General features: G+C 46.8%; 3 protein-coding genes across 12 annotated transcripts; 2 read left to right on the top strand and 1 right to left on the bottom strand.

The window, feature by feature from the left end:
- Nucleotides 1-365: 365 nt before the first annotated feature.
- Nucleotides 366-4504, top strand: LOC123050695 (26S proteasome non-ATPase regulatory subunit 13 homolog B). 3 transcript variants are annotated; one of them, XM_044473454.1, is made up of 7 exons: nucleotides 366-538; nucleotides 730-904; nucleotides 1108-1554; nucleotides 1691-1771; nucleotides 2541-2737; nucleotides 2826-2925; nucleotides 3998-4504. In XM_044473454.1, exons 1-7 carry the CDS (start codon nucleotides 387-389, stop codon nucleotides 4181-4183), a joined length of 1338 nt encoding a protein of 445 aa, XP_044329389.1. In that variant the 5' UTR covers nucleotides 366-386; the 3' UTR covers nucleotides 4184-4504. The 3 variants fall into 3 exon arrangements, with proteins under 3 accessions (XP_044329389.1, XP_044329400.1, XP_044329396.1); XM_044473465.1 differs by having other exon boundaries at nucleotides 400-541; nucleotides 728-904; XM_044473461.1 differs by lacking the exon at nucleotides 366-538 and having other exon boundaries at nucleotides 596-904.
- Nucleotides 4505-5394: 890 nt separating this feature from the next.
- Nucleotides 5395-15777, top strand: LOC123050639 (putative pentatricopeptide repeat-containing protein At1g16830). Of its 8 annotated transcripts, XM_044473424.1 has the most exons (6): nucleotides 5395-7667; nucleotides 7746-7917; nucleotides 8484-10945; nucleotides 11044-11433; nucleotides 12215-13793; nucleotides 15382-15777. In XM_044473424.1, exon 1 carries the CDS (start codon nucleotides 5581-5583, stop codon nucleotides 7468-7470), a length of 1890 nt encoding a protein of 629 aa, XP_044329359.1. In that variant the 5' UTR covers nucleotides 5395-5580; the 3' UTR covers nucleotides 7471-7667; nucleotides 7746-7917; nucleotides 8484-10945; nucleotides 11044-11433; nucleotides 12215-13793; nucleotides 15382-15777. The 8 variants fall into 8 exon arrangements, with proteins under 8 accessions (XP_044329359.1, XP_044329376.1, XP_044329371.1 ...); XM_044473441.1 differs by having other exon boundaries at nucleotides 5395-7663; nucleotides 8484-11433; XM_044473436.1 differs by having other exon boundaries at nucleotides 7752-7917; nucleotides 8484-11433.
- Nucleotides 8310-13119, bottom strand: LOC123050629 (cellulose synthase-like protein D1). Its single transcript, XM_044473396.1, has 4 exons — nucleotides 12257-13119; nucleotides 10522-11338; nucleotides 9391-10443; nucleotides 8310-9306 (listed from the first exon to the last, which is right to left on the bottom strand). Exons 1-4 carry the CDS (start codon nucleotides 13117-13119, stop codon nucleotides 8599-8601), a joined length of 3441 nt encoding a protein of 1146 aa, XP_044329331.1. The 3' UTR covers nucleotides 8310-8598.
- Nucleotides 15778-21334: the final 5557 nt, after the last annotated feature.

Genomic DNA, 21334 nt, shown 5'->3' with positions numbered 1-21334 from the left:
TTAATAATACAACCAACTGCTGGCTATATGGTTTTACATAAGCAAGTTTATAGCCGGCAAGTAACAATGGTTGTATATAAATATGTACTACTTTTTTGATACATGACCCATCTCACTCTCTCACAACATGCATAGGAGTGCGTGTTGCTGCCGGTTGTTAATCAGTAGTCCGTTTTTCTTCTCTCCTCCAACTCATTCAAAATATAATATTTAAAGGCTTATAGTCCATCTATGTTACCCCATTGTACTTGCTCTAACTAGTCATCTCGACCAAACAAACGGACACTTAAATTTTTAGGGTTATTATTTTGGTTATTAATAGCTGTGAGCACATCGGGCCGGGCTGCTTGTGCCCTCGTTGGGCTGGACTGCTTGTGCATTGCGGCATGGGGCTGGGCAATATAGGCTGCGAGGACACGTCTCCGCTCCTCCTTCTCTTGTTGGCGTCGCCTCCATCCGGCTCGGCTTCTTCCACCCGTACCCGTAGATTGATTTCCATCCGGGTCCCTTCCGTTCCACGGCAAGTATCCGTCGCACGGTGAGCTACTGCTGCTGCTGCCGCTGCCGCCTCGCCTAGTCCAATTTCCCTTCTCGTTTATATCGTCCAAAAATAAAACTAGGGTTTTACTTTCATCTTCCTCGCCTCGCCTCGCCGCATTGCTCTTGTTCTAGTTGGCGGTGGTTGTCGCCCTCCCCCTCCCCAAACCCTAACGGAAAAGGCTTCTTCAGATTCAGGTCCCCCCCCTCGCCGTCGTCCATGGCGCTGCAGTACGTGGAGGCGCAGCGGCAGGCGCGGCCGGACCTCGCCGACTGGTACGCCGACCTCGCCGACCTCTACCAGCGCAAGCTCTGGCACCAGCTCACCCTCAAGCTCGACCAATTCCTCCAGATCCCGGCCGCACAGGTACCTACCCCCTTCCACTATCATCTCCACTTCCTCCCCCCTTCCCTCTAGAACCTAGAACCTAGAACCTAGATTTAGATGCAGGCTCCAGATGCGCCGTTAATTGGCATGCGGCAACTCATGCGCCTCACATGCTCCCATTCGATTTCGAGCGCTATTTTGGTCTGATTTGGTCTCCACGGCAATTGCTGTTTATTCTGCAGACTGGCGACACGCTCATACAGCTCTACAACAACTTCATCTCCGATTTCGAAACAAAGATCAATTTGCTCAAACTTGCCCAGTTCGCCGTCATAGCCTCGCGCCAATATCCCGACAAGGACGCCGCCATCGCCTTCCTCGAGGGGATAATCGCCAAGCTTCGCGAAACCAGGGAGCTGCGGATCAATGAGCCTATCCTTCATGTCAAGATGCAGATTGCGGCAATTCACCTCGACAAAGGGAACCACAAGGAGTGCAAGAACCTGCTGGAGGAAGGGAAGACCACCCTGGATGGCATGACTGATGTGGATCCTACGGTCCACGCTAGCTTCTACTGGATATCGTCTCAGTACCATAAGTCGCTCCAAGAGTTTGCTGAGTTCTATAAGAACGCGCTTCTCTATCTGGCCTACACAACCGTAGGGTCTCTCTCAGGGTCATTCAAGCTGGTAAGTTTTGCAGTTAACAATTTCATCGATTGTACAGCAGAAGAATGTGTTTTATTCAGTTCTTTATTTTATATAGCCTGAAATGTGCCATGGATGTTATTTCTATGTATATTTGATACCTATTGTCTTGAAACAGGACTTGGCATTTGACCTTTCCCTTGCAGCCTTGCTGGGGGACAACATCTACAACTTCGGGGAATTGTTAGCTCACCCTATTGTAAGTATTGCTTGTCCTTTTGTCAAATTAAGTGTTGCTTGTTCGTGCACGACTTTATTGTTCCCAGCCCTGAATTGACGCATTTGTAGTTTGTTTTTTGCATAGTGCGTATGTCATCTATTCCACTTGCTTCTGGATGCTGTTACATGTATCTTTCCACATACTTGATCGTCCTGATTGCTAAATGACAATTTCTTTTCAATTCTGCACTGCAAGTATAAAAGGGATGGATTTTGAAGTACCCACTGAAACAGGGTGCCTTTCACAGTATCAAACACAAATATAGCAGTATTAATTGTTGAATTATCATTGGCAACTATGTTAGTTGGTGTATGCAGTTATAGGCGAGTGATCAAATTTGAGCTATGCAGAAGTTTGACAGAATAGTTATGAAGCCTTTTGTATACAAAGGCATGCACTATATTTACTCATTGACCATGGTTGTCAGCACAGATGATTCTTTTGGTTAACATAAATATAGCAAACTACCTTTTAGTTGGACAAGTAATTTGGGTGTACTACTACTAATATTACTACTAATATCTGTTTAAGACAAGCTGACTAGTAGCACATGAACGTCGTTCCTTCTGGATTTGAGTTAAACCTATTTGAAACTTCTCATTCCTGAAGTAGTGATATTACTACTAATATCTGTTTAAGACAAGCTGACTAGTAGCACATGAACGTCGTTCCTTCTGGATTTGAGTTAAGCCTATTTGAAACTTCTCATTCCTGAAGTAGTGAAATTACTCTTGTTTGTACCTTATAGATCAATAGTCTTATTGGGACCAAGGTGGAGTGGGTCTATCACATGTTACAAGCGTTCAACACCGGCAACCTAGCTCTCTACCAAGAGCTTTGTGGGGTTCACAATGCTGCTCTTAGTGCACAGCCTGCATTGGTGCAGAATGAACAGAAACTGCTTGAGAAGATCAATATTCTGTGTCTGATGGAGATAATCTTCAGGTACCATTTTTGGGCTATTACTTTCCAATATCACCTCCATTTCCTGTCGTGTTTTTTCCTAATATTTTTTTTGTGTTGCATTTTTTAGCCGGCCATCAGAAGATAGAACTATCCCATTAAGTGTTATTGCCAAGCAGACTAAGCTTTCAACCAGCGAAGTGGAATGTCTTCTTATGAAGAGCCTCTCGGTAACTCCATTTCCTACATTCTTCCGCCATAAGATTTCCGTTTCATGTTCATAGAAACTTGTGTATTTTTTTCATGCCTCTTGTTTTATGCTTGCAGTATTTTATGTTATGGCTTGGGAATCAGAACCCAACACATATTTAGACAGTGGGTTGTTATGGAACAACACTTTTTAATAATTCGTGATGTGTTACTGTATTGATATTCAGTTCCTTTCTGTTCACTTGTGACGTACTGTTTAGGGGCTATTAAAAAACTTTTGGGTTTTGATTGCAAATTCAACTGTTGTTGTGTGAGGTATATACAAATGCATACGGATGTATATAGACATAGTTCAGAGTGTAGATTCACTCATTTTGCTCCGTATGTAGTCACTTGTTGAAATCTCTAGAAAGACAAATATTTGGGAATGGAGGGAGTATGAAACAAAAAATATACTATATTATTGGATTTGTATTTGAGAATGCTGGGTGCTATACTCCCTCCATCTGGTTTATTGCCCCCCCCCCCCCCCCCCCCCCTCATATTCTGGGTCAAACTTTGGCCATCTGTAAACCTAACAAAATATAAATTATACTCCCTCCGTTCCTAAATATTTGTCTTTTTAGAGGTTTCAAATGGACTACCACATGCGGATGTATATAGACATAGTTTAGAGTGTAGATTCACTCATTTTGCTCCGTATGTAGTCACTTGTTGAAATCTCTAGAAAGACAAATATTTAGGAACAGAGGGAGTATGAAACAAAAAATATACTATATTGTTGGATTTGTATTTGAGAGAGGTTTCCCACAATATATTTTTTACGGCATGTAGTTTACATTTTATTAGTTATAAATTTATGGTCAAACTTTAGCCCAAAATAAGAGGGTACTTATAAGCCCGGACGGAGGTGGTACTTCAGATCTGTTTCAGTTTCCTTCCAGATTTTGTGCATCAGTTCCTGTAGTAGTAATGCTGTCCCCGAATGTTCCGGGGAGCCAAAATCGTGCATCCTCTCTAGTTGAAGCAGCAGTGGGGTTCCCTGAATTGCATATCTATTTGAAACACTCACATATTTCCTGTCCATTGCAGGTTCATCTCATAGAAGGAATCATCGATGAAGTCGACAGCACGGTTCATGTTTCGTGGGTCCAGCCTAGAGTACTTGGCATCCCACAGGTGAAGGCGTTGCGTGAGCGCCTGGACTCGTGGGTCGGCAAAGTGCATACCACACTGTTGTCCATCGAGGCAGAGACCCCCGATCTCGTGGCGGCTTAGCTTGTTGGCCAAAAATGATTCTGAATAGGCTTTGGTTGTCAGCAAGGCGGCGGTGTAAAACGAGAGACCATCTGGCTGTGCTGCGCGTGCTAGCTGCTCTTTTCTTGATAACGAAAACTTGTTGCCTTGGGTGTCCTATTGGTCTGGACTTGTAACTTCCTTCTATCATCACGGATCGAAACAGAGAAATCATACCGGCAGAGGGTGTCACTAGTTTTTTCCTGTTGAACTTTATAATCTGTAATCCAGCGGTTTGACATTTTTTCTTCTTCCATTGTGCTATGGACATGGACACGCAGGAAAATCTTGCTCATTTTCTTATGTTTGTGCCAGACAATGAAGCCTTTTGAATTCTAGCTGCGTACGGTTTCTAACCATACAACGCGTGGGCCTCATTTTTAATTGCATCAAAGAGCTTCAGATTGTTGTTTCTCACTCTGAAAGCTGCACCCTTGGCTATTGCTTGTAATGCATCATTGCTAAGCATGCATCAAATTCGATTGTGTGATAAATAAACCCAAAATGCAGTATCATACTCTATTTACTTGGTAAATCCTCAAGATAAAACCATACAACTTTGACAACGACAACGCAGCATTTAGTTTCGACTGGCTAGTGGTGAAACCCATAATTTATGGTTTTGGTATATGGATAGCAAGTTTTCATGCATCCCTTCATGTCAAATTTGGTTCATCCCGAACTTTCTTGATATTATTAGCACGTTTTAGCTGTCCGTTATGTACTGAAATTTATGAAGGCTTGCATTGAATATGCCTAAAACATTTCAGATGATATTGGATAAGCTTCTTTGACAGATTTAATATACATCAAATATCATGTGAAATGACCCATCATATGTTACTATGTCCAGACAGTCAAAAGAAAATGTTATTACTATGAGGGTGCTTGGATACGTTTTAGTCCCATGGGACTAAAACGTATCCAAAATCAAGTTATTGAGCATTTATTATCCTTCAAACCCTTCAATCTAGAACTCGCATGTGTTAAAGAAGAGGCATTAAATGATGAGAGAGAGGGCTAATACATATTTTAGTAGATTTCCTATGACAAAAAAATTTTAGCCTCAAAACTAGTCCTAGCCTCTCTTTAGTCAGGAGTGCTTGAAACTTTAGTCTTTAAAAAAGACTATTTTTAATCAGACTAAAAATAGTCCTTTGGATCAAGCACCTTCTTTGTCCAGTACTCGTATTTGGGAGGTTTGCCTGCCGTTTCAGCCTCCTTCCTCCACACGTAACGCAGCGCCGCCGCCGTGCCCGTGCCGGCGGCGTTTGCTTGCTCTGCTCTCCATGCAATTAGGCAGATATCACTGAGCTCCTCCCCGCCCGTGTTCGCGCCTGCAATGCCAGCCTCGCCGTCCCCGCCCACTCGCTGCTTCTATGCTCCACGCCGCACGGAGGCGGACACCGCCGCTCCCTGCCAGGCTCGCCGCCGCCTTCTTCGCCGCCAAGCCCCAGCCCCAGCCGCCCGCCCTGTCGCCGCAGATCGTCGAGGCCGCCGTATCCCGCTGCCCTTCCGACGCCCTCGCGCTCTCCTTCTTCCTCTGGTGCGCCCGCCGCCCCGCCTACTTCCACCCGCCCTCGTCCTTCGACCGCGTCCTCCCTGCCGCCACGCGCCTCGCGTCCCGCCTCGCGTCCCGCCTCGGCACCGCCCCCGCGCTCCTCCGCGAGCTCCAGAGCCTCGGCTGCCCCATCAGGCCCCACACCTTCCTGCTCCTGCTCAGGCTCTACTGGCGCGGCGGCCTGTACCCGCTCGTGCTCCACCTGTTCGACGAAATGCCCCGCTGGGGCTTCCACCACAACGCCTTCGCGCGCAATGTCGTCCTCGACGTACTGCTCAGGACCGGCTGCGTCGATGATGCGTTGCGCTTCGTGCAGGGCAACCCGTCGCCCAACTACCTCACCTATGCCATTGTCCTGACTCATCTCTCCAGAGCCAGGGATTGGTCAGGGTTGCGCGTCTGTTTCACAGCTATGCTGAGCCAAGGTTTTCTCCCCAGCGCCACTTCTCTCGCCTCGGTCTTTGCCTGTTGCAGTAAGGCTGGTACCATGGCCGAGCTACAACAGCTGCTGTCCTATGCGCTTGTCTCGGGCCAGCAGCTCAGTCCGGCCATGTGGACGTGTCTCATCGCTCGTATGTGCAGTGAGGGAAGGCTAGATGAGGCCTGTAAAACTCTTGGAAATATGGTGCGTTCTGGCTCTTCACCAACAGTGGTGACTTACACACCGCTTGTCAGAGGTCTCTTCCGAGCTGGGAGGCATGACATTGCCAGTGAGCTGCTGGGATCCATGGCATCCGACGGTTGCACCCCAGACCTTGTTATGTATAATGTTCTGATGGACTGCATGATGAGGGAGAGGAGGTACGATGAGGCCATAGACATCTACCTACATCTTCATGGGAGCCAGATAAAGCCGGATGCATACACTTTGTCTACTTTGGTTCAGGTATTGCAGTTGTCACGGAACATAGATCTTCTCCCTAGGTTAATCCTGGGCTTGGATATCTCTTATGATCTTGTGGCTTGCAATTCTATGCTGAGTGCTCTGTGCAAGTCAGGGTTTCCATCCGAAGCCCTTCACTTCTACATCGATATGATTGGTTTGGGCATCAGGCCAGACAGCTACAGTTATGTTGGATTGTTGGATAGTTTGTGTCACTTGGGAAGGATAGATCATGCAGTCAACCTCTACCGCAGTGTTGTCACAAGCAATCCTGATTCAGACGCCTACGTCCATGCAGCCATCCTCCGTGGCCTTGTTAGAAGGGGCCAGAACATAATGGCATTTAGGATTCTCAGGGAGGCTGTGCGTCAAAATTATGCACTTGATACCGTGTGCTACACCATTGTTCTGCATGGTCTATTCCGAGGTCATTTTGTTCAAGAGGCTCGTGATTTGTTTGACAAGATGAAGGATTCAGGAGTTGCTTCCAACACTTGTACATACAATGTAATGCTTCGTGGACTGTGTAGAGCCAGGGATATGCTTGCAGTCACGCAGTTACTAACAGAAATGGAAGGCGCCAATGTTCACATGGATAGTACCTCATTCAACGTGGTAGTTGTGCTCTTAGTCAAATTGCAGCGCATCAGTTCGGCAACAGCTTTGATCAGAGAAATGCTCAATCTAGGCATGAAACTTAACACCAAAACTTGCTGGTTACTTTCTCAATCAATTGGTCATAGATTCGTTTTGGAGGATTCTATCAGTGCTGAAAGTGATGTGTCTGACTCAACATGCGATCTGCTTGTATGCTCAGCTTCATAGTCTACTTTTCGATGGAACAAGCATGCTGTTTATGGTATCTCCACTTTTGTGATGTAATTGATACAAAATATAAAATACTGAAGGCTGGAGAAATTCTAAATGAATTTCTACCACGCAGAGATCCTTGCTATAACATTTTCCCTTGGAAGCGCCCAACAAAAATTACCATAATTATTGAAGAGATGTTTACCTCGTAGGTACATACCTTTTGAATATCATCCCACCATTACGTTGATAAATTTTAAAATATATCCATAACCTTGGGTTCTACTCAGATGCAGGTTGGTGAGACATGTGCAGTTTGATTTAACACCGAGAATGAGGCAGTCTGTTTTTGTCAATATTGGATCTTTCCATGAAACAATGCTGATGTACTATATTTCAAGAGGCTTACACCTAAATGATTTTGCAATGCCGCCCATGGACTAGATTTGAAAGAAATTTCAGGTATACTTTAGTTGTTTCTCCACAGCAATTTTCAAATTGTACCCTTATGCATTCTCTTCAGAATATAGTTTAATAGTGTATGATCGTTACATAAGTTTGAACTATGCAATGCACATTTTTTTTAACTATTTGCAGTTTAGGGATTTCCCAGTCCATTTTTTATTAATTTGCGTTGATGTATTATTTTTACAAAGAAAATGGCATTTCTGTATCCGTTTTAGCACTGTCATGTCTATATATTATATGGAATATGCACAAACATTTCTATGATATCACTATTGGTCTCAATAGGAGTGGTGAGCTCCAACTCTGAATTGTAGGAAGTTGTATCCCGAAAGGTCAGGTACTTGTAAGCTATGACAATCATATTTTGTCAAGAAAGATAGTAAGAGTTGTGACCAAAGAATGACATTCAGCTCAAATGCAAGAGATTGTGTAATGTAAATTATTGACATACTGACAAAACATTACAACCAAAAATAATGATAATATACTAGAGATATCCTATGCCAATTGTTGTAACTTGATCTGGATTCAGCTGCAGATTAACCCATCATGTTATGCAGAATGTGGTTCATAGAGTGCCCTTTTGGCCTGCTAGGGAACCCAATATTGTACTGTTGTCTTCAGCAATCAGTATGTGAATCCAACAAGAGCTATGAAGCTTCAGCATGAATTGGGTCAAGGGAAAGAGAATGACCCGCCTAACTGTTGATTGGCAGCTGTCGATGGAGGATTGATTGCAATCCAGAGCAATGAAATAGTGATGGAAACTAATCCAGCCCAGACATACACAATGGTGGGTGTCCTGCCTCTCCTGCCCATGAGCCCCTTTGCAAATGGATATAAATGGGCAAGCACCCAGAAGCTGAAAAACACTCCACCAAGAAGCTTGCTCCATTGCGGGATTGTGCTGTAAATTGTGCGGCTGAAGCCAACAGCAATGGCAACAAGGTTCACCATGATGATGGTGAGAGGTGGTATCATCAGTGAAGTCCACTTTACTTCGTAGAGTTCTGCAAATTCATCATCGATATCGTCACCCACCTGCTTTGATGTGAGTGTGAATGAGATCTCAATCCCTGCAACAACTTTCAGTAGACCTTGCATCACAGCAGCTAGGTGAGCACTAGTTCCACCAATAAGCCAGAATTGTTCATTTCGCCACCACTCTTCCAGTGCAATTCCAGACCACTTGATCTCCAGCATGGCCAGGAGACAAAGCGTGACGGTGATGATAAGTAGGTATGTCAGGAAGGTGACATTGAGTGTTTGCACAATGAACTGCCCTGAGAAAAGGGAGAGTGCTGGAAGGAAGCAGTAGACAATGAGGAAGATGGATGTGAAGGGATATATGCCAACATTGAGGTATGCAATCCTTTGTAGTACCTGTGAACCAAAAATGGTTTGTCATATTTTTGGTGAGTCTACTTTAGTAAGGGATAGAAATAGAAAGTCTAGAGGGGCATATACCTTCATTTTGGAGCTGGCAAACAATGCATTGTTCCGAGAGAAAAAGATCTCGACAGAACCAGTAGCCCACCGAAGCACCTGGTGAAGACGATCTGTGAGATTGATAGGGGCAGTGCCGCGGAAGGCATCACGCTGTGTGACACAGTACACTGACTTCCATCCACGATTATGCATGCGGTACCCTGTCACAACATCCTCAGTGACAGATCCATAGATCCACCCCACACGAGTGCCCCACTCTGTCTTCTCCTCATACCAACATGAAACTACACTGATTGCTTCTGCCACAATGGATGCATCCAGTATTTCACGTGGAATTGTTAGAGCACCAGGTGGACGCCCATTCTTGACAGATGGATGGTCAGCCAAGGGCCTTCCCTGGAACTCTGCTACTGGGATGGAGTCAATCAGAAAGCTGGAATTTCCAAACTTCTTCGGGAATGTGGCGAGGTTCATGCTGTCCCCGTCAAAATCACCCATACGGAGAGCCATTGTCTCCTCGGGATTAGCATTGGAAGCAGATGCCTTGCGGCGTCGTGGGAGGCAGCAACCACAAAAGCCTGGGCTGTGATCCTTGGAACGAGGTGGGTCAAAGCCATATAGGGCGATTCGCCGGAAGAGGCACCCAGTGCCGACATACACTGGTCCTTGCAGACCATCAAGAGCACGCATGTTTATATCAAAGAAAACAGTATTGTGGTTAGCATACCGGTCAGAAGGGTCAATGCCTTCAAACCTCTGAGGGAACTGCACATAGCAGAGTCGGTCACCACCACGGTCCATCATGAAGCACATGCCCTCCCTGAAGGCCTTTGAGTTGTAAACGTAGTGATCACAGTCCAGATTAAGAATGAAGGGACCATTGGACATGATGGCTGATGCACGAACCAATGCATTCATGGCACCTGCTTTCTTGTTGTGATCATATCCCGGACGTTTCTCACGTGACATGTACACCAGCATTGGAAGTCTTGTATCCACTCCTGAAAAGTCAAGAGGTGACTTTTCAATGTTCCCATACATTGGCATGTCACTTGGTGGTTTCAGCATAACCTGTGATATAGAAGAAACATGTAAATAACTAGGTCTAGACCAAAAATTGTGTTCACACGATCGTCATCAAATCAGTACCTGTATGATTCCTGCATGATCACCACGTGCATGATCTTGTGACGGATGAATCCATGTACCGGGCCAGTGAGTGCTATCAGCCATCCATGTTGCCTTGGGAATCTTCACTGGCTCAAATTGCTCATCGCCTCCAGCCTTGATCTTTTCCCTTTGAAGATTCATTGCCTGGATTTCCTCACGGGCATGGTATGCATCAGAGCGGCGCCTGATGGAATCTGGCAAGCCATTAACGCGGACCTTGAACTCATCATACTCACGCTTGATCCTTCTCCTGTCCTTTACAAAGTCAGCCTTCACCTTATTCTTGAAAGGATCTCTCTTCAGGTTGAAGTAGCTGTCCGGGTTCCTGGGTTCAATGTCATGCTTCCTGCAGAATGGCACCCAGAAATTAGCAAAGCTTGCTGCCTCAGCCATCGCCTCGAAGGTCAGCAGTGCCCCTCCATCATCTGACACATAACATGCAAGCTTATCGACAGGGTAGTCAACTGCAAGGATTGAGAGAATTGTGTTTGCTGTGACCAGGACCGGCTCCTTTTCTGGATCAGCAGTTGACACAAAGATATCAATTCCAGGGAGATCAGATTTGCCTGTTGGATTGCTCGGCGTTGGTGTCTCAAACTTTTCTTTAAGCACAGAGAGATCTGTAGCACGGTTGATAGGGCAAAGCTTTGGAAGCTGGTCCAACACCCATGACAATGCGAACCAGAGCTCACAAACAATTGACATTCCCCAGAGCCAGATGGCATCATCATTTTGATGCTTGATACGCCACATGAGGAAGAAGGCCAGTGCAACCAAGCGGATGAGGACAAGGAGCCTGCATGCAAGAGACAGTTCAGACAAGAGGATGGTATCACAAAAAAGCAATGCACCTAGGTGTTGTCATGTACTCCCTCCATTCCAGAATATAAGGTCCGCACGCCTTTTGAGGTTTAAGTTTGACCATAAATTTAACCAATGCAATGTGGGTTATGTGTCATAAAAATATACCATTAAATTCATATTCAAAAGAAATTTTCAATGGTATAATTTTTTAGTAACATGATTTATGCATTATTGGTTTAATTGATGGTCAAAGCTAAATCTCAAAAAATGCGTGCACCTTATATTCTGGAATGGAGGGAGTATTAATAAATATCGGTATATTTTCTGTGTAACTGAAATTTGAACCAACAAGTAGTAGAATACTATGCAAGTGTGGGATCTTTGCACTTTCTTTTCAACTGCTATATGTGGATTTTTTTTAAAGTTTTGTGACAGAGAACACATTTAACTAGTCTGTGTGCACATGCTATGGTATTTGGAAGAAAATTGCAAGCTTACTGTACAGGCACACTTTTTGACTAGTCTATACACATACTATGATCTTTGGCTGAAATTGACAACTCAGTCACTTTATATATGCATTTGATTGGTATTGAAACCAATTGGTATAGTAGGGCTATTTACTTGGCTTCCTTGTAGCATTTCTCTTTGCTAGACTACATTTACTTGAAGGTTAACAGCATTTGGCTCTAATCACTTTTTAACACCATCAATTTTATTAGGGGTTGGCCTAATGAGAGGGTAATGCAAAACTGCAGTTCCTTTAGTTTAATGTAAAATCAATTGATTCATTATTCTTGTGTTGGTGGGTAAGCCAGCATACTTCTTGTTTAGGCATTAACCCGTACATATAACTTTTGATCGGCAGGTAACAGTAATGGCACATGTTTTTAAGGAAAAAAGATGGCACCTGTAAGGACTGATGACAGCAGCTGGAATCTGGAGCTTGCGGGTGAGTGGCCGCCATGGTTTAGACATGAGCTCCTTGGGGTGCCCTGGTACTCCATTTCTGCCATCATCGTCCACATTGTCGTCTGGCCAAATGGCATTACCATAGCCATATGTCCCCTTGGTCTCAAAGAGCCAGCGGTTATGGTCAAACTCACCGGACTGGTTGTTCATAGTGCCCTGCTTCACCAACGAAAGACGCCTCTCCATCTTGCCCCCTGGCCCATGTGGCAGCGAGAGAGCCCGTGTCAGCTCATTGCTGGAGTTGGAGAGGACTTCTTCCCACTCGGTGTGCTTGTAAAGCTCTTTGCACCCGGGGCAGACACCGCCGCCACCCTTGACGGCGTCGGTGAAGCAGTCGACGCAGATTTTGAAGTCACACTCACAGGGGAGGATGTCCTCCCCACGGCCGTTGCGCATGATCTTGCTGTCGCATCCCTCGACCATGCAGATGGAGCCCTTGGGGCCAGATCGACCCATGTCGGAGTCAGGGCCCTGCTTGTCCATGACATGGGCACGGGTGACGCTGTTGAAGCCGCCGGTGAAGAGCGAGCTGGAGACGTATTGCTCGTCGGCCTTGGTGCCGTCCTCCTCCATGGGCTGGTTGTCAGGCGTCATGGGGATGTGGACATGGTAGTCCTGGAAGTCGACGCTGCTGATCTCTGAGTCGAGGTCGTCGCGCGAGTAGCTGATGAAGCGCCCAGACTCGGTTCGCCGCCCAAAGACCACCTGCGGCGCCGATGTTGGTGCCGTCGGTGGCTTGCTGGGGCCGTGCGGCGGCACGCGGCTGGAGCCGCTGTTCTTGAGGATTCCCTTGGACCCCATGGCCTCCTCCGTATGTGCTCTTCACTGTTGACTCTTCTTCCTCGTGATGTTGTTCCTATGCTGTTATCTTGTGGCTGATCTGCAGGATGAATAATATGCCGAAACAAAGGAAAACATTGACATTAGTCTCGCTGTAGGCCAAGACATATTTGGAAAGCACAGCATATAGGAAATCAAATCGTAATCGGCAGATCATAACAAGCAATAAACGCAGCCTGGGTGACGCAAAAACGAAATTCAAATGGATGCATGCAGGTTGTTTCCCTCTTTTTTTTCCTCCAGGAAAAGGGGGAGAATAAATGGCAAGAGTATTTTGCTTGGTAAGGAAAGGAAAATGATGAATCAGTAGATTACATAGAGGGTGCATGCAATCAGGAAGGCTGATTGGGAATGTAGAACGAGAGTAAAGGAAGGTTACCTTTGCCTCCTCATCTGTTGTGGTGCGGCAATGGCGATGGAATGGGAAGAAAGGTACTGGGGAGGTTCACGGCCATGGCCATGGCTGTATTTGAATGGTTCCATCCAATCAGCCAACCGGAGTGGAATCGAAGAGGTGCGTCAATACTGGGGAGGCGCCAAGGAGAGGGGCGCACGACTACTCGGTGCTCATGCATGATGCATACATTCATACTACTACTACATGCGATGCAATCATCAGTCCCGTTCATACCGATGTATGCCTGCTTGCTTAATTATAACTTAATCATCCACACCTGATACCTGCTTTTACTAATTCTTTTATATATCTGCCACCACTATCCTTATTACTGCAACTTGGTTTTACCTTGTCCATCAGTCAATGATGTCCTCTCCGTCGCCACCGGAGGACGCCGCAAGGCGAAGCCTCGCGGTCGACGGTGGCGGCGGGGACCTTTTCTACGCTGGCGCTGGGGGGCTCTCGGACACGGCGAGTGGTCTCTTGGTCGCCTGCGCATCGCCCATGGTGTTGGTGCCCGGATCTGTCCGATCTGACGCGCCTGGCTTCGGCTTCCTGGTCGACGTGCGGCTTGGCACGCGGGCACGGAGCTGCAAGAAGAGGGCTGTCATGTTCTGGTCAGATCCGCGCCGGCTGATCTGAGGCGGCGGCCTCGCGGGGACGGACGGTGCTCCTCCGGCGGTGGGGAGTGCTCGTCGGTGGGGTAGACCGGATCTCCTCGGTTGCGCGGGCAGCGAGGTCCCGGTGGGCGCTGGTCATGGTGCGGGGAGGCCCCGGGCTCCCCTCGTCAGATCGGAGGCGATCTGGTCCGCTCGAGTTGCACGACCTCCGGCCAGCTTGGATCTCCGGCGTGCACGCGCCTGCTGATGTTGTGTCTGGTTCGGAGGTGGCGGCAGGGTGCTTAGCCGGGGGAAACCCTTGGCCGCCGGTGGCGGTCACGGCGTCGATGGCGTCCCGGACACCATTCCCTCCTTGGTGGCGGCGCCGAGGCTAAACCTCCCTTGCTGCTCCCCTTCCCCTGCGTCCGGGTGAAAACCCTAGCCCTGGTGGCTAAGCGGCGGCGGCGCCACAGCATCGTCACCTTCTTGAAGGCGCCGACTTGGGCATGGGGATGCTGGGTGTGCATGGCGAGTTTATCTGGTTCCTGGTGGCGGCCTGTCTGATCTACCGCGTCGCTGCTCCGGGCTTGTCTCCTGACTGCGATGCTTATCTTCCAGCCGTGTTTCCGATGGCGACCTCGCCCTTCCTCACCTTGTACTTGCCGTGGTGGAGCGGTTCTTCATCTCACTCATTGATGGCGGCGGAGATCGGCGGCATGGCGCTGTCGAGGCTCGGCGTCCGATGCGCGGAGATGGACTCGCGCAGGAGGAGGTAGCTGTCTGGCGTCATGGTGACGTCGATGGCAGGAGTGGCCTTCACAAAGTAGAAGACTCAATATAATCTGAAGACGGACTTGTGGAAGATGGCGGCGACGACACAAGAGTGTGTCTGACCGGATTGTGCCCCAGACCCGGTATGTGGCTCGGCTGGGGCTTCCGGCTTTTGATGTTAGGTTTAGGTGAGTGGTTTGGGTAGTGGCCCAGCTAGCATCCCTTCATCATATGGATAAGAGTAGCGGCATTTGTTGCCAAGATGGTGGATTCAGGTATATTGTTTGTAATACTTTGTAAGGTCCTCGAGAATAATTAATAAAGTGGCCGTATGCATCTTCCAGATGCAGAGGCCGGGGGTCATCCTCCTTTTCGAAAAAAAAAATCAGTCAATGATGTCTCTCTCATCTAGACACTGACCGTGTAATTTGTTTTTGTCTTTTTGATTTGCACCAGAGGGCCCAAGTCGTGCAGTGAAAACTGAGTCAACCCCCCCCAACACACGGTGGGTAGCTTCGCGCAACAAACGTCCAGGCTCGTGGTCGCTACTCCGACTCCTCACTGACATCACACACCCTGCAATCCAACTCCTCACTGACATCGTGCTCGCTACTCCTCACCAATTACTCTTTCATGACCATATATCAATCAATGCATCGTGCTCGCTACTCCGACTCCTCACTGACATCACACACCCTGCAATCCAACCGCCAAATTCCATTCATGGACAAATACGTAGAAAGGAAGATATGTATAAATAGATTCATTTCGATACGCTGTACATGCAAATCATGCAATTTCATGCCTGTCATGATTCTTTTTTCTGGTGTCTACATTATTTTTCCTGTGCCAGACTTGCTTCAGATTTGAGCATTTGTCGTACGTACGCTCTGTTTTGCTTCTCCCATACCCATACACCTGCAGGTTCAGGCACACGGGTTTGGTTTCCAATTTTTTTGATAATATGCATGCGCGAGGCCACTTCAGCAACCAACGCACGGATACTATGAGAAAAGATAACACGTTCCGGAGGTCAACTCTGTCGAATTTTTCAAGTATCAACAACATGCATGGCATTACTTCACATGCATCCTGCGAGTTGCGCACACGACCAATCTTGTTTCCAACTCACGTTTTATAACATGATCAAATCTATGCAAGTTTAATTTTCTCAAATCGTAATATACGGGCACACTCCAGATGGTCTTCGTATGCTGTTGGGACACCCTCGTCCTCCACAGAATGTGGTGGTTTCTTAGTCTGGGGAAGTCATGTAGCTCCTCATTGATTTTTTGGGTCAAATTGTGACCGCATATGCTTGAGCCAGCACTAGGTGTGCCAGCAGAAATACGAGATATCTCCCCTCTATCCCCAACCCCCTAACCCCCGCCGGGACCCAGGTAGGATGAAGGGGAATTTGGGACAAGAAATCGAGTAATCAAGGGAACAAGGTAGGGTTTAAGGCCAGAACCATAGGTGAAAGGGCATGTAGCCGCTAAGTGTGGTTTTGATAATTAATGACTATCTCAATAGACTAATGCTTTCACTGAGGTATATTTGAAGGGATTTACATAGGTGGAGCCTTAAGGATGATTGTCATAAAGATGAAGATTTGCTCTTAGCTTTGGTATCGAATGACAATTCCTATGGAGCATCAATGGCATTGTATCCCATATGAAGAAATGTTCCATAGTGATGCATGAAGCATGTTGGATTTATTTGGGAAGAGTTCCATCAAAAGCCTCTCAAGGAAGTCCTCATGGTATCCTCTCTGCTTACCCCGTGCGCACAGGGTCCAGGAAAAATCTCTCTGGACACCCCGTGCACATGGGGTCGAGTGTTAAACTCTATGGATACCCCATGTGCACGGGGTCACGGACCCCTGTGCCCACGAGGCCTAGGGTCTGACTCTCGGGGTCTCAGTCTAGTGAGGATACTTGTTGGTCTTTGGATGTATCTAATGGAGCCATCAATATTGATATCGATGCCTAACCAAATATGTTCAAGGTGGAGTCCATTGAAGGATCTCAAAGGTTGACACATTTGGGCCTATAAGGATCAAGGTCTTGAGAGTATGATTAAAGAGAAGAATTCAAGCTATGGTATCAAGAGAAGATCATGATGAGCTCATGCGTTGGATTCTCATTGATCATGTCTTGAAGCAAAAACTAGAGTGAAGAATTCATTGTGCCTCTCAAGAGTTTGTGATGGGGGCATTTAGAAGAGAAAGTGATGACCAATATGATGTTCATGGTGAAACTTGATATGGTCATGAAAGAGTAATTGGTGATCTAGTCTTGAAGCAATGAAGTAAAATGAAGAGTTCATTATGGCTTTCAAGAAACCAATATAGATCTTGAAGTAAAGATGTTGGTTGACCAAGATGAAGCTCGAAGATTGTATCTTGATGCAGTGGCGGAGCTACGTAGCCAAAGCTGGACGGGCCGGTACGAAGGAAGACCATTATTTCTTGGCCTCATGGCCCAATTTACTTCAGTCCTACACCATATTTGCTTTGGACTAGGAGGGCCATGGTCCATTTTCATCACACGTAGCTCCACCAATGTCTAGATGGTCAACACACAAGCGCAAACAATGTACCACGTGGGATCAAGTGGTCTAGTGGTATGGTAAGTAATTGTGAATTGCGTTTTGTGCACTAACCCATGCTATGTGTTTCCTATGTCTATGTGGGTAAGGTGTTTCTCATAGGCTTGCATCAAAAGAAAGATTTCGAGTAGCCTATGTAAGGATGACATCAAGTGGTGATGGTCATCAAGTTTCGGGAGTCCAAGTGCACGATAAGAAGCCGAAGGTTATATGCTATGAAGCTTGCGGTCCACCTTGTGGTCATGTACATGTGAATATGTGCTTAAGAGAAGGATTCCCTCATTGCAATATGGGAAGCAATTTGAATATCTTCACCAAGTGATTATGGTCAAGAAAAGGATTCCAACTTGAGGCAAGCATTAACAATCAAATGAAATGTGCAAGGCAAATGTATTCCTTAGCTAGGTTTTCCTAGTTTTGCCTGTATCATGGTGCTTGGTGGGACACCGGATTATAGGTTCGGTAATTGTACTATCAAGAGGGACTTTCGGGCAAGTAGCTTGATCGCATCTCATGTAGAGAGCTCAAACCTTTGCGCATCATTATTTCTTGTTGATCTTGGGTGGTTCTCTACATAAGGACCTTGGGCTTTTACACAGCTTTAAAACGAGCCCAAGATCATCAAATTTGGAGTTCGTACGCCAAAGTTATGCATGTTTCATTTTCCCGCTTTGGGTTGTTTCTGGGTACCTCGTGGGCACGGGGTTTTGAGGCCGTGGGCACACCCCCACATGCACACAGGCTTGTACTGTGGGCATGGGACCCCGTCGGCACGGGGTCTTGTCCCCCGTGGGCACGGGCTGTCCAGAAAGTGTCTGTTGGAGCCCAACGACTAGTTTCAGGGGTTGGCTATAAAAGAGATCTTCTTCCTCACCGGTTTGGGTGTTGTTGATACACATTCTAGCCATCATTTCAAGCAACAAACTACTTACCCCAAACCCCTATCTTGTGATATAGTTTGTGCTTGCTAGTTTCCTTAAGTGCCTATCTTGTTTAGCATAGGTTGTTGGTGCACTTAGTTGAGCCTAGCATATTTAGGATTTGTGCTTGAAAAGTATCGGTTTAGTTTAATTCCGCATTAGGATAAAGAAAAATCTATAGAAGTTTCAAAATGCCTATTCACTCCCCTCTAGGCGCCATCTCGGTCCTTTCAAGAGGGCTATTCTATATTACTATAGCTATAAGGCACCGAGTTTCATCCATTAGGAAATATATAGCTGTGCGCATCGCTCGATGCAGAGGTTGGGGCTTATCATCCTTTTCGAAAACATACGTTAGGCAATCGGCATACGATACACCAACCACAACCAGGCTTAAATAAGTAGCTCATCACGACATCCCCAACGCCGAGCGCCAGGGGAGGGTGTTCAGAAAATTTTCCAAGCCAATCAGTGGTTGCGTCATCGATTCCTGACATCCAGTGCCTCATCGACACAAAACAAGGTAGCGAGCACCAGGCCTCCCCCAGCTGAAACGGAAACATCTACTTGTAAGCGTGTTTGGCGTTGGTCATTAGCGCCCAGCGTTGGAATACATGACGCTTAATATTTTCGGTATTTTTTCCTGTTTAAGCGTCTGGATAAGTGCTCATTGTTGTAGATGCTCTTATCCGCTACAACGGTGAAGGTAAAAACATGCATAACTACCTTATAATGGTAAAAGGGATTTGATGGCTTAACAACAAGACCAGGAGAGGAGACTTGTGAGCCGTTGGATCAGATTGAAGCGGTATTGCCAGAAAGGCTACACCTAAATGAGGAAAACATACAATTGTAGGTTCATGATTTGGCATTGCCCTCCTTCTTGAGATACAACGAGTCCTCACGGTGTTGTATTTGCTTCCCGCCTTGCTAGAGTTATCAAAAGAAAGAAAACCGGAAATTTATACTTGATGAAGTCTGCGCCTTCTCATGTATGAAGGTGTCGTACCAGAAAAACTGTCACTGGTTCAGTCTTGAGGGTACCATCCTCATTCGCCATATGTAGATTACGACTAGGCATAGCCTTGTTGCGAGTGAGATTTTAAGCTGACTAACATGAAAACATGATGATTTTTGACATGTTCTATGAACTGGAGCTTGTAAGCAGTGTTACACACTTTCTAAATTATGAAGAAAGGACGGTAGTATTTTGTTCTGCAATTAAGACCTCCACGAAATCCAAAGGCTGCCAATCTAAAAGGAGCCATTTTAGGATACATCAAGTATGTCAGGGTACACAAACAGGGGTGTTTATTTCCCCTGACTTGTGCACGAACAAAAATCCTCCGCCCCGATGGCCAGGGCCTGCCGGGGGAATGGCTACCTCAATGTAGTCGAACCTGCCAAGCACATTCGGATCCACGCAGAGTCAAGCCAAGAGAAACCGCTCTTCTTGAGAACAAGGAGCGTATCAAGAAGACCAAGCCAGTATACAAGACAGAGAATCCAAGGAAAGTGTCCTTTGCTAATCAGGCGAGGCCGGCAAGGTCGATGCAGCTAACAAGAGCAGGACCCCTCCAAGAAGGCCCGGCAAGCCCTGCCCCCGGCAGGTATAGGACAGTTACCACCGCTCCACCACACCACGATGCTAGTCACTTATCGATGCAGTATCGAGCCCCCTAGGCGGCTAAGTGGCACTCACTAAGCACATGGTTGTTTGCTGGAAGACAGATCACACCCACCCGACACTCGTCTAGGGGCGTGTCAAGATGATAAGCAGAAGTTAGCTAAGTAGCAATATAAGCTTGTCGGGGATGCACCCCCGCACGCCACCTAAGGTAGCATTGATGGCATTTTGTCCTAAGAGCCAGAGTTAGGTATGATAGCACGGTTGGCTATCTAATCACGAGATAATGTCTGTTTTGCCACTGTGGTTACCCCTTGAGCTATAAAAGGAGGTCCAAGGCAACCTAGAGAAGGATTCAGACCACCTCACACTTGTACCTGCATAGTAGCTCTCCTCGAGGCCACCTTGTCGGACATGAGCACTGCACGTCGCTGTGTTCCTCCATCCAATCCACCCAAGTAGGAGTAAGGTTTCACGCTTCTCAGCGGCCCGAACCTGGGTAAAAACCACCAGAGTCGCATCGTCGTGCTGCCTCATGGCCTTCGCTCTTTGTGCAATGTGATCTCCCCCCTGCCAGACCATAAGGGGCCTGTGGCCCCCATAGATACATGTTCACCCATGAAATCTTTGGCGCGCCAGGTAGGGGGAAATCGCTTGCGCGAACCCGAAGTTGTGAACATCACGTCGATCTTTGTCATCACCTTCTTCGTCCATGGCTTCAAAGAAGAGGAGCAATGCTGCTCCCCAGCCTCCTTCCAAGGCTCTATCGCACGTCCCCGCCGCAGCGGCGGTGTCGGCGAGTGATACATCTCCAATGTATCTATAATTTTTGATTGTTCCATGCTATTATATTATCTATTTTGGATGTTTCATATGCATTAACATGCTATTTTATATTATTTTTGGGACTAACCTATTAACCTAGAGCCCAGTGCCAGTTCCTGTTTTCTTCTTCTTGTTTTTGAGTTTCGTAGAAAAGGAATACCAAACGGAGTCCAAACGGAATAAAACCTTCGCGGTGACTTTTCTTGGACCAGGAGACAACCAGGAGACTTGGAGATGAAGTCGGAGGAGCCACAAGGCGGCAACAAGGACGGAGGGCGCGCCCAGGGGGGGTAGGGCGTGCCCCCACCCTTGTGGGCCCCTCTTGCACTTCCTGACCTAATTATTTCGCCTACATATACCCATATATCCTCAAACCAATAGAGGCATCCACAAAAACACTTTTCCACTGCCGCAACCTTCTGTACCC

The sequence above is a fragment of the Triticum aestivum genome, chromosome 1A (assembly GCF_018294505.1).
Source record: "Triticum aestivum cultivar Chinese Spring chromosome 1A, IWGSC CS RefSeq v2.1, whole genome shotgun sequence".
Lineage (NCBI taxonomy): Eukaryota > Viridiplantae > Streptophyta > Magnoliopsida > Poales > Poaceae > Triticum > Triticum aestivum.
Note: the sequence above shows the minus strand (reverse complement) of the source record. Positions and strands in the feature narration are given on the sequence as shown.

Coding starts and splice junctions, on each gene's coding strand:
- LOC123050695 (XM_044473454.1), top strand. CDS start 387: ATGGGGCTGGGCAATATAGGCTGCGAGGACACGTCTCCGCTCCTCCTT. Junction 1,555..1,690: donor TCTCAGGGTCATTCAAGCTG/GTAAGTTTTGCA, acceptor GTCTTGAAACAG/GACTTGGCATTTGACCTTTC. Junction 2,738..2,825: donor CTGATGGAGATAATCTTCAG/GTACCATTTTTG, acceptor TGCATTTTTTAG/CCGGCCATCAGAAGATAGAA.
- LOC123050639 (XM_044473441.1), top strand. CDS start 5,581: ATGCTCCACGCCGCACGGAGGCGGACACCGCCGCTCCCTGCCAGGCTC.
- LOC123050629 (XM_044473396.1), bottom strand. CDS start 13,119: ATGGGGTCCAAGGGAATCCTCAAGAACAGCGGCTCCAGCCGCGTGCCG. Junction 11,339..12,256: donor GCTGTCATCAGTCCTTACAG/GTGCCATCTTTT, acceptor TCTTGCATGCAG/GCTCCTTGTCCTCATCCGCT. Junction 9,307..9,390: donor TTGCCAGCTCCAAAATGAAG/GTATATGCCCCT, acceptor TTTGGTTCACAG/GTACTACAAAGGATTGCATA.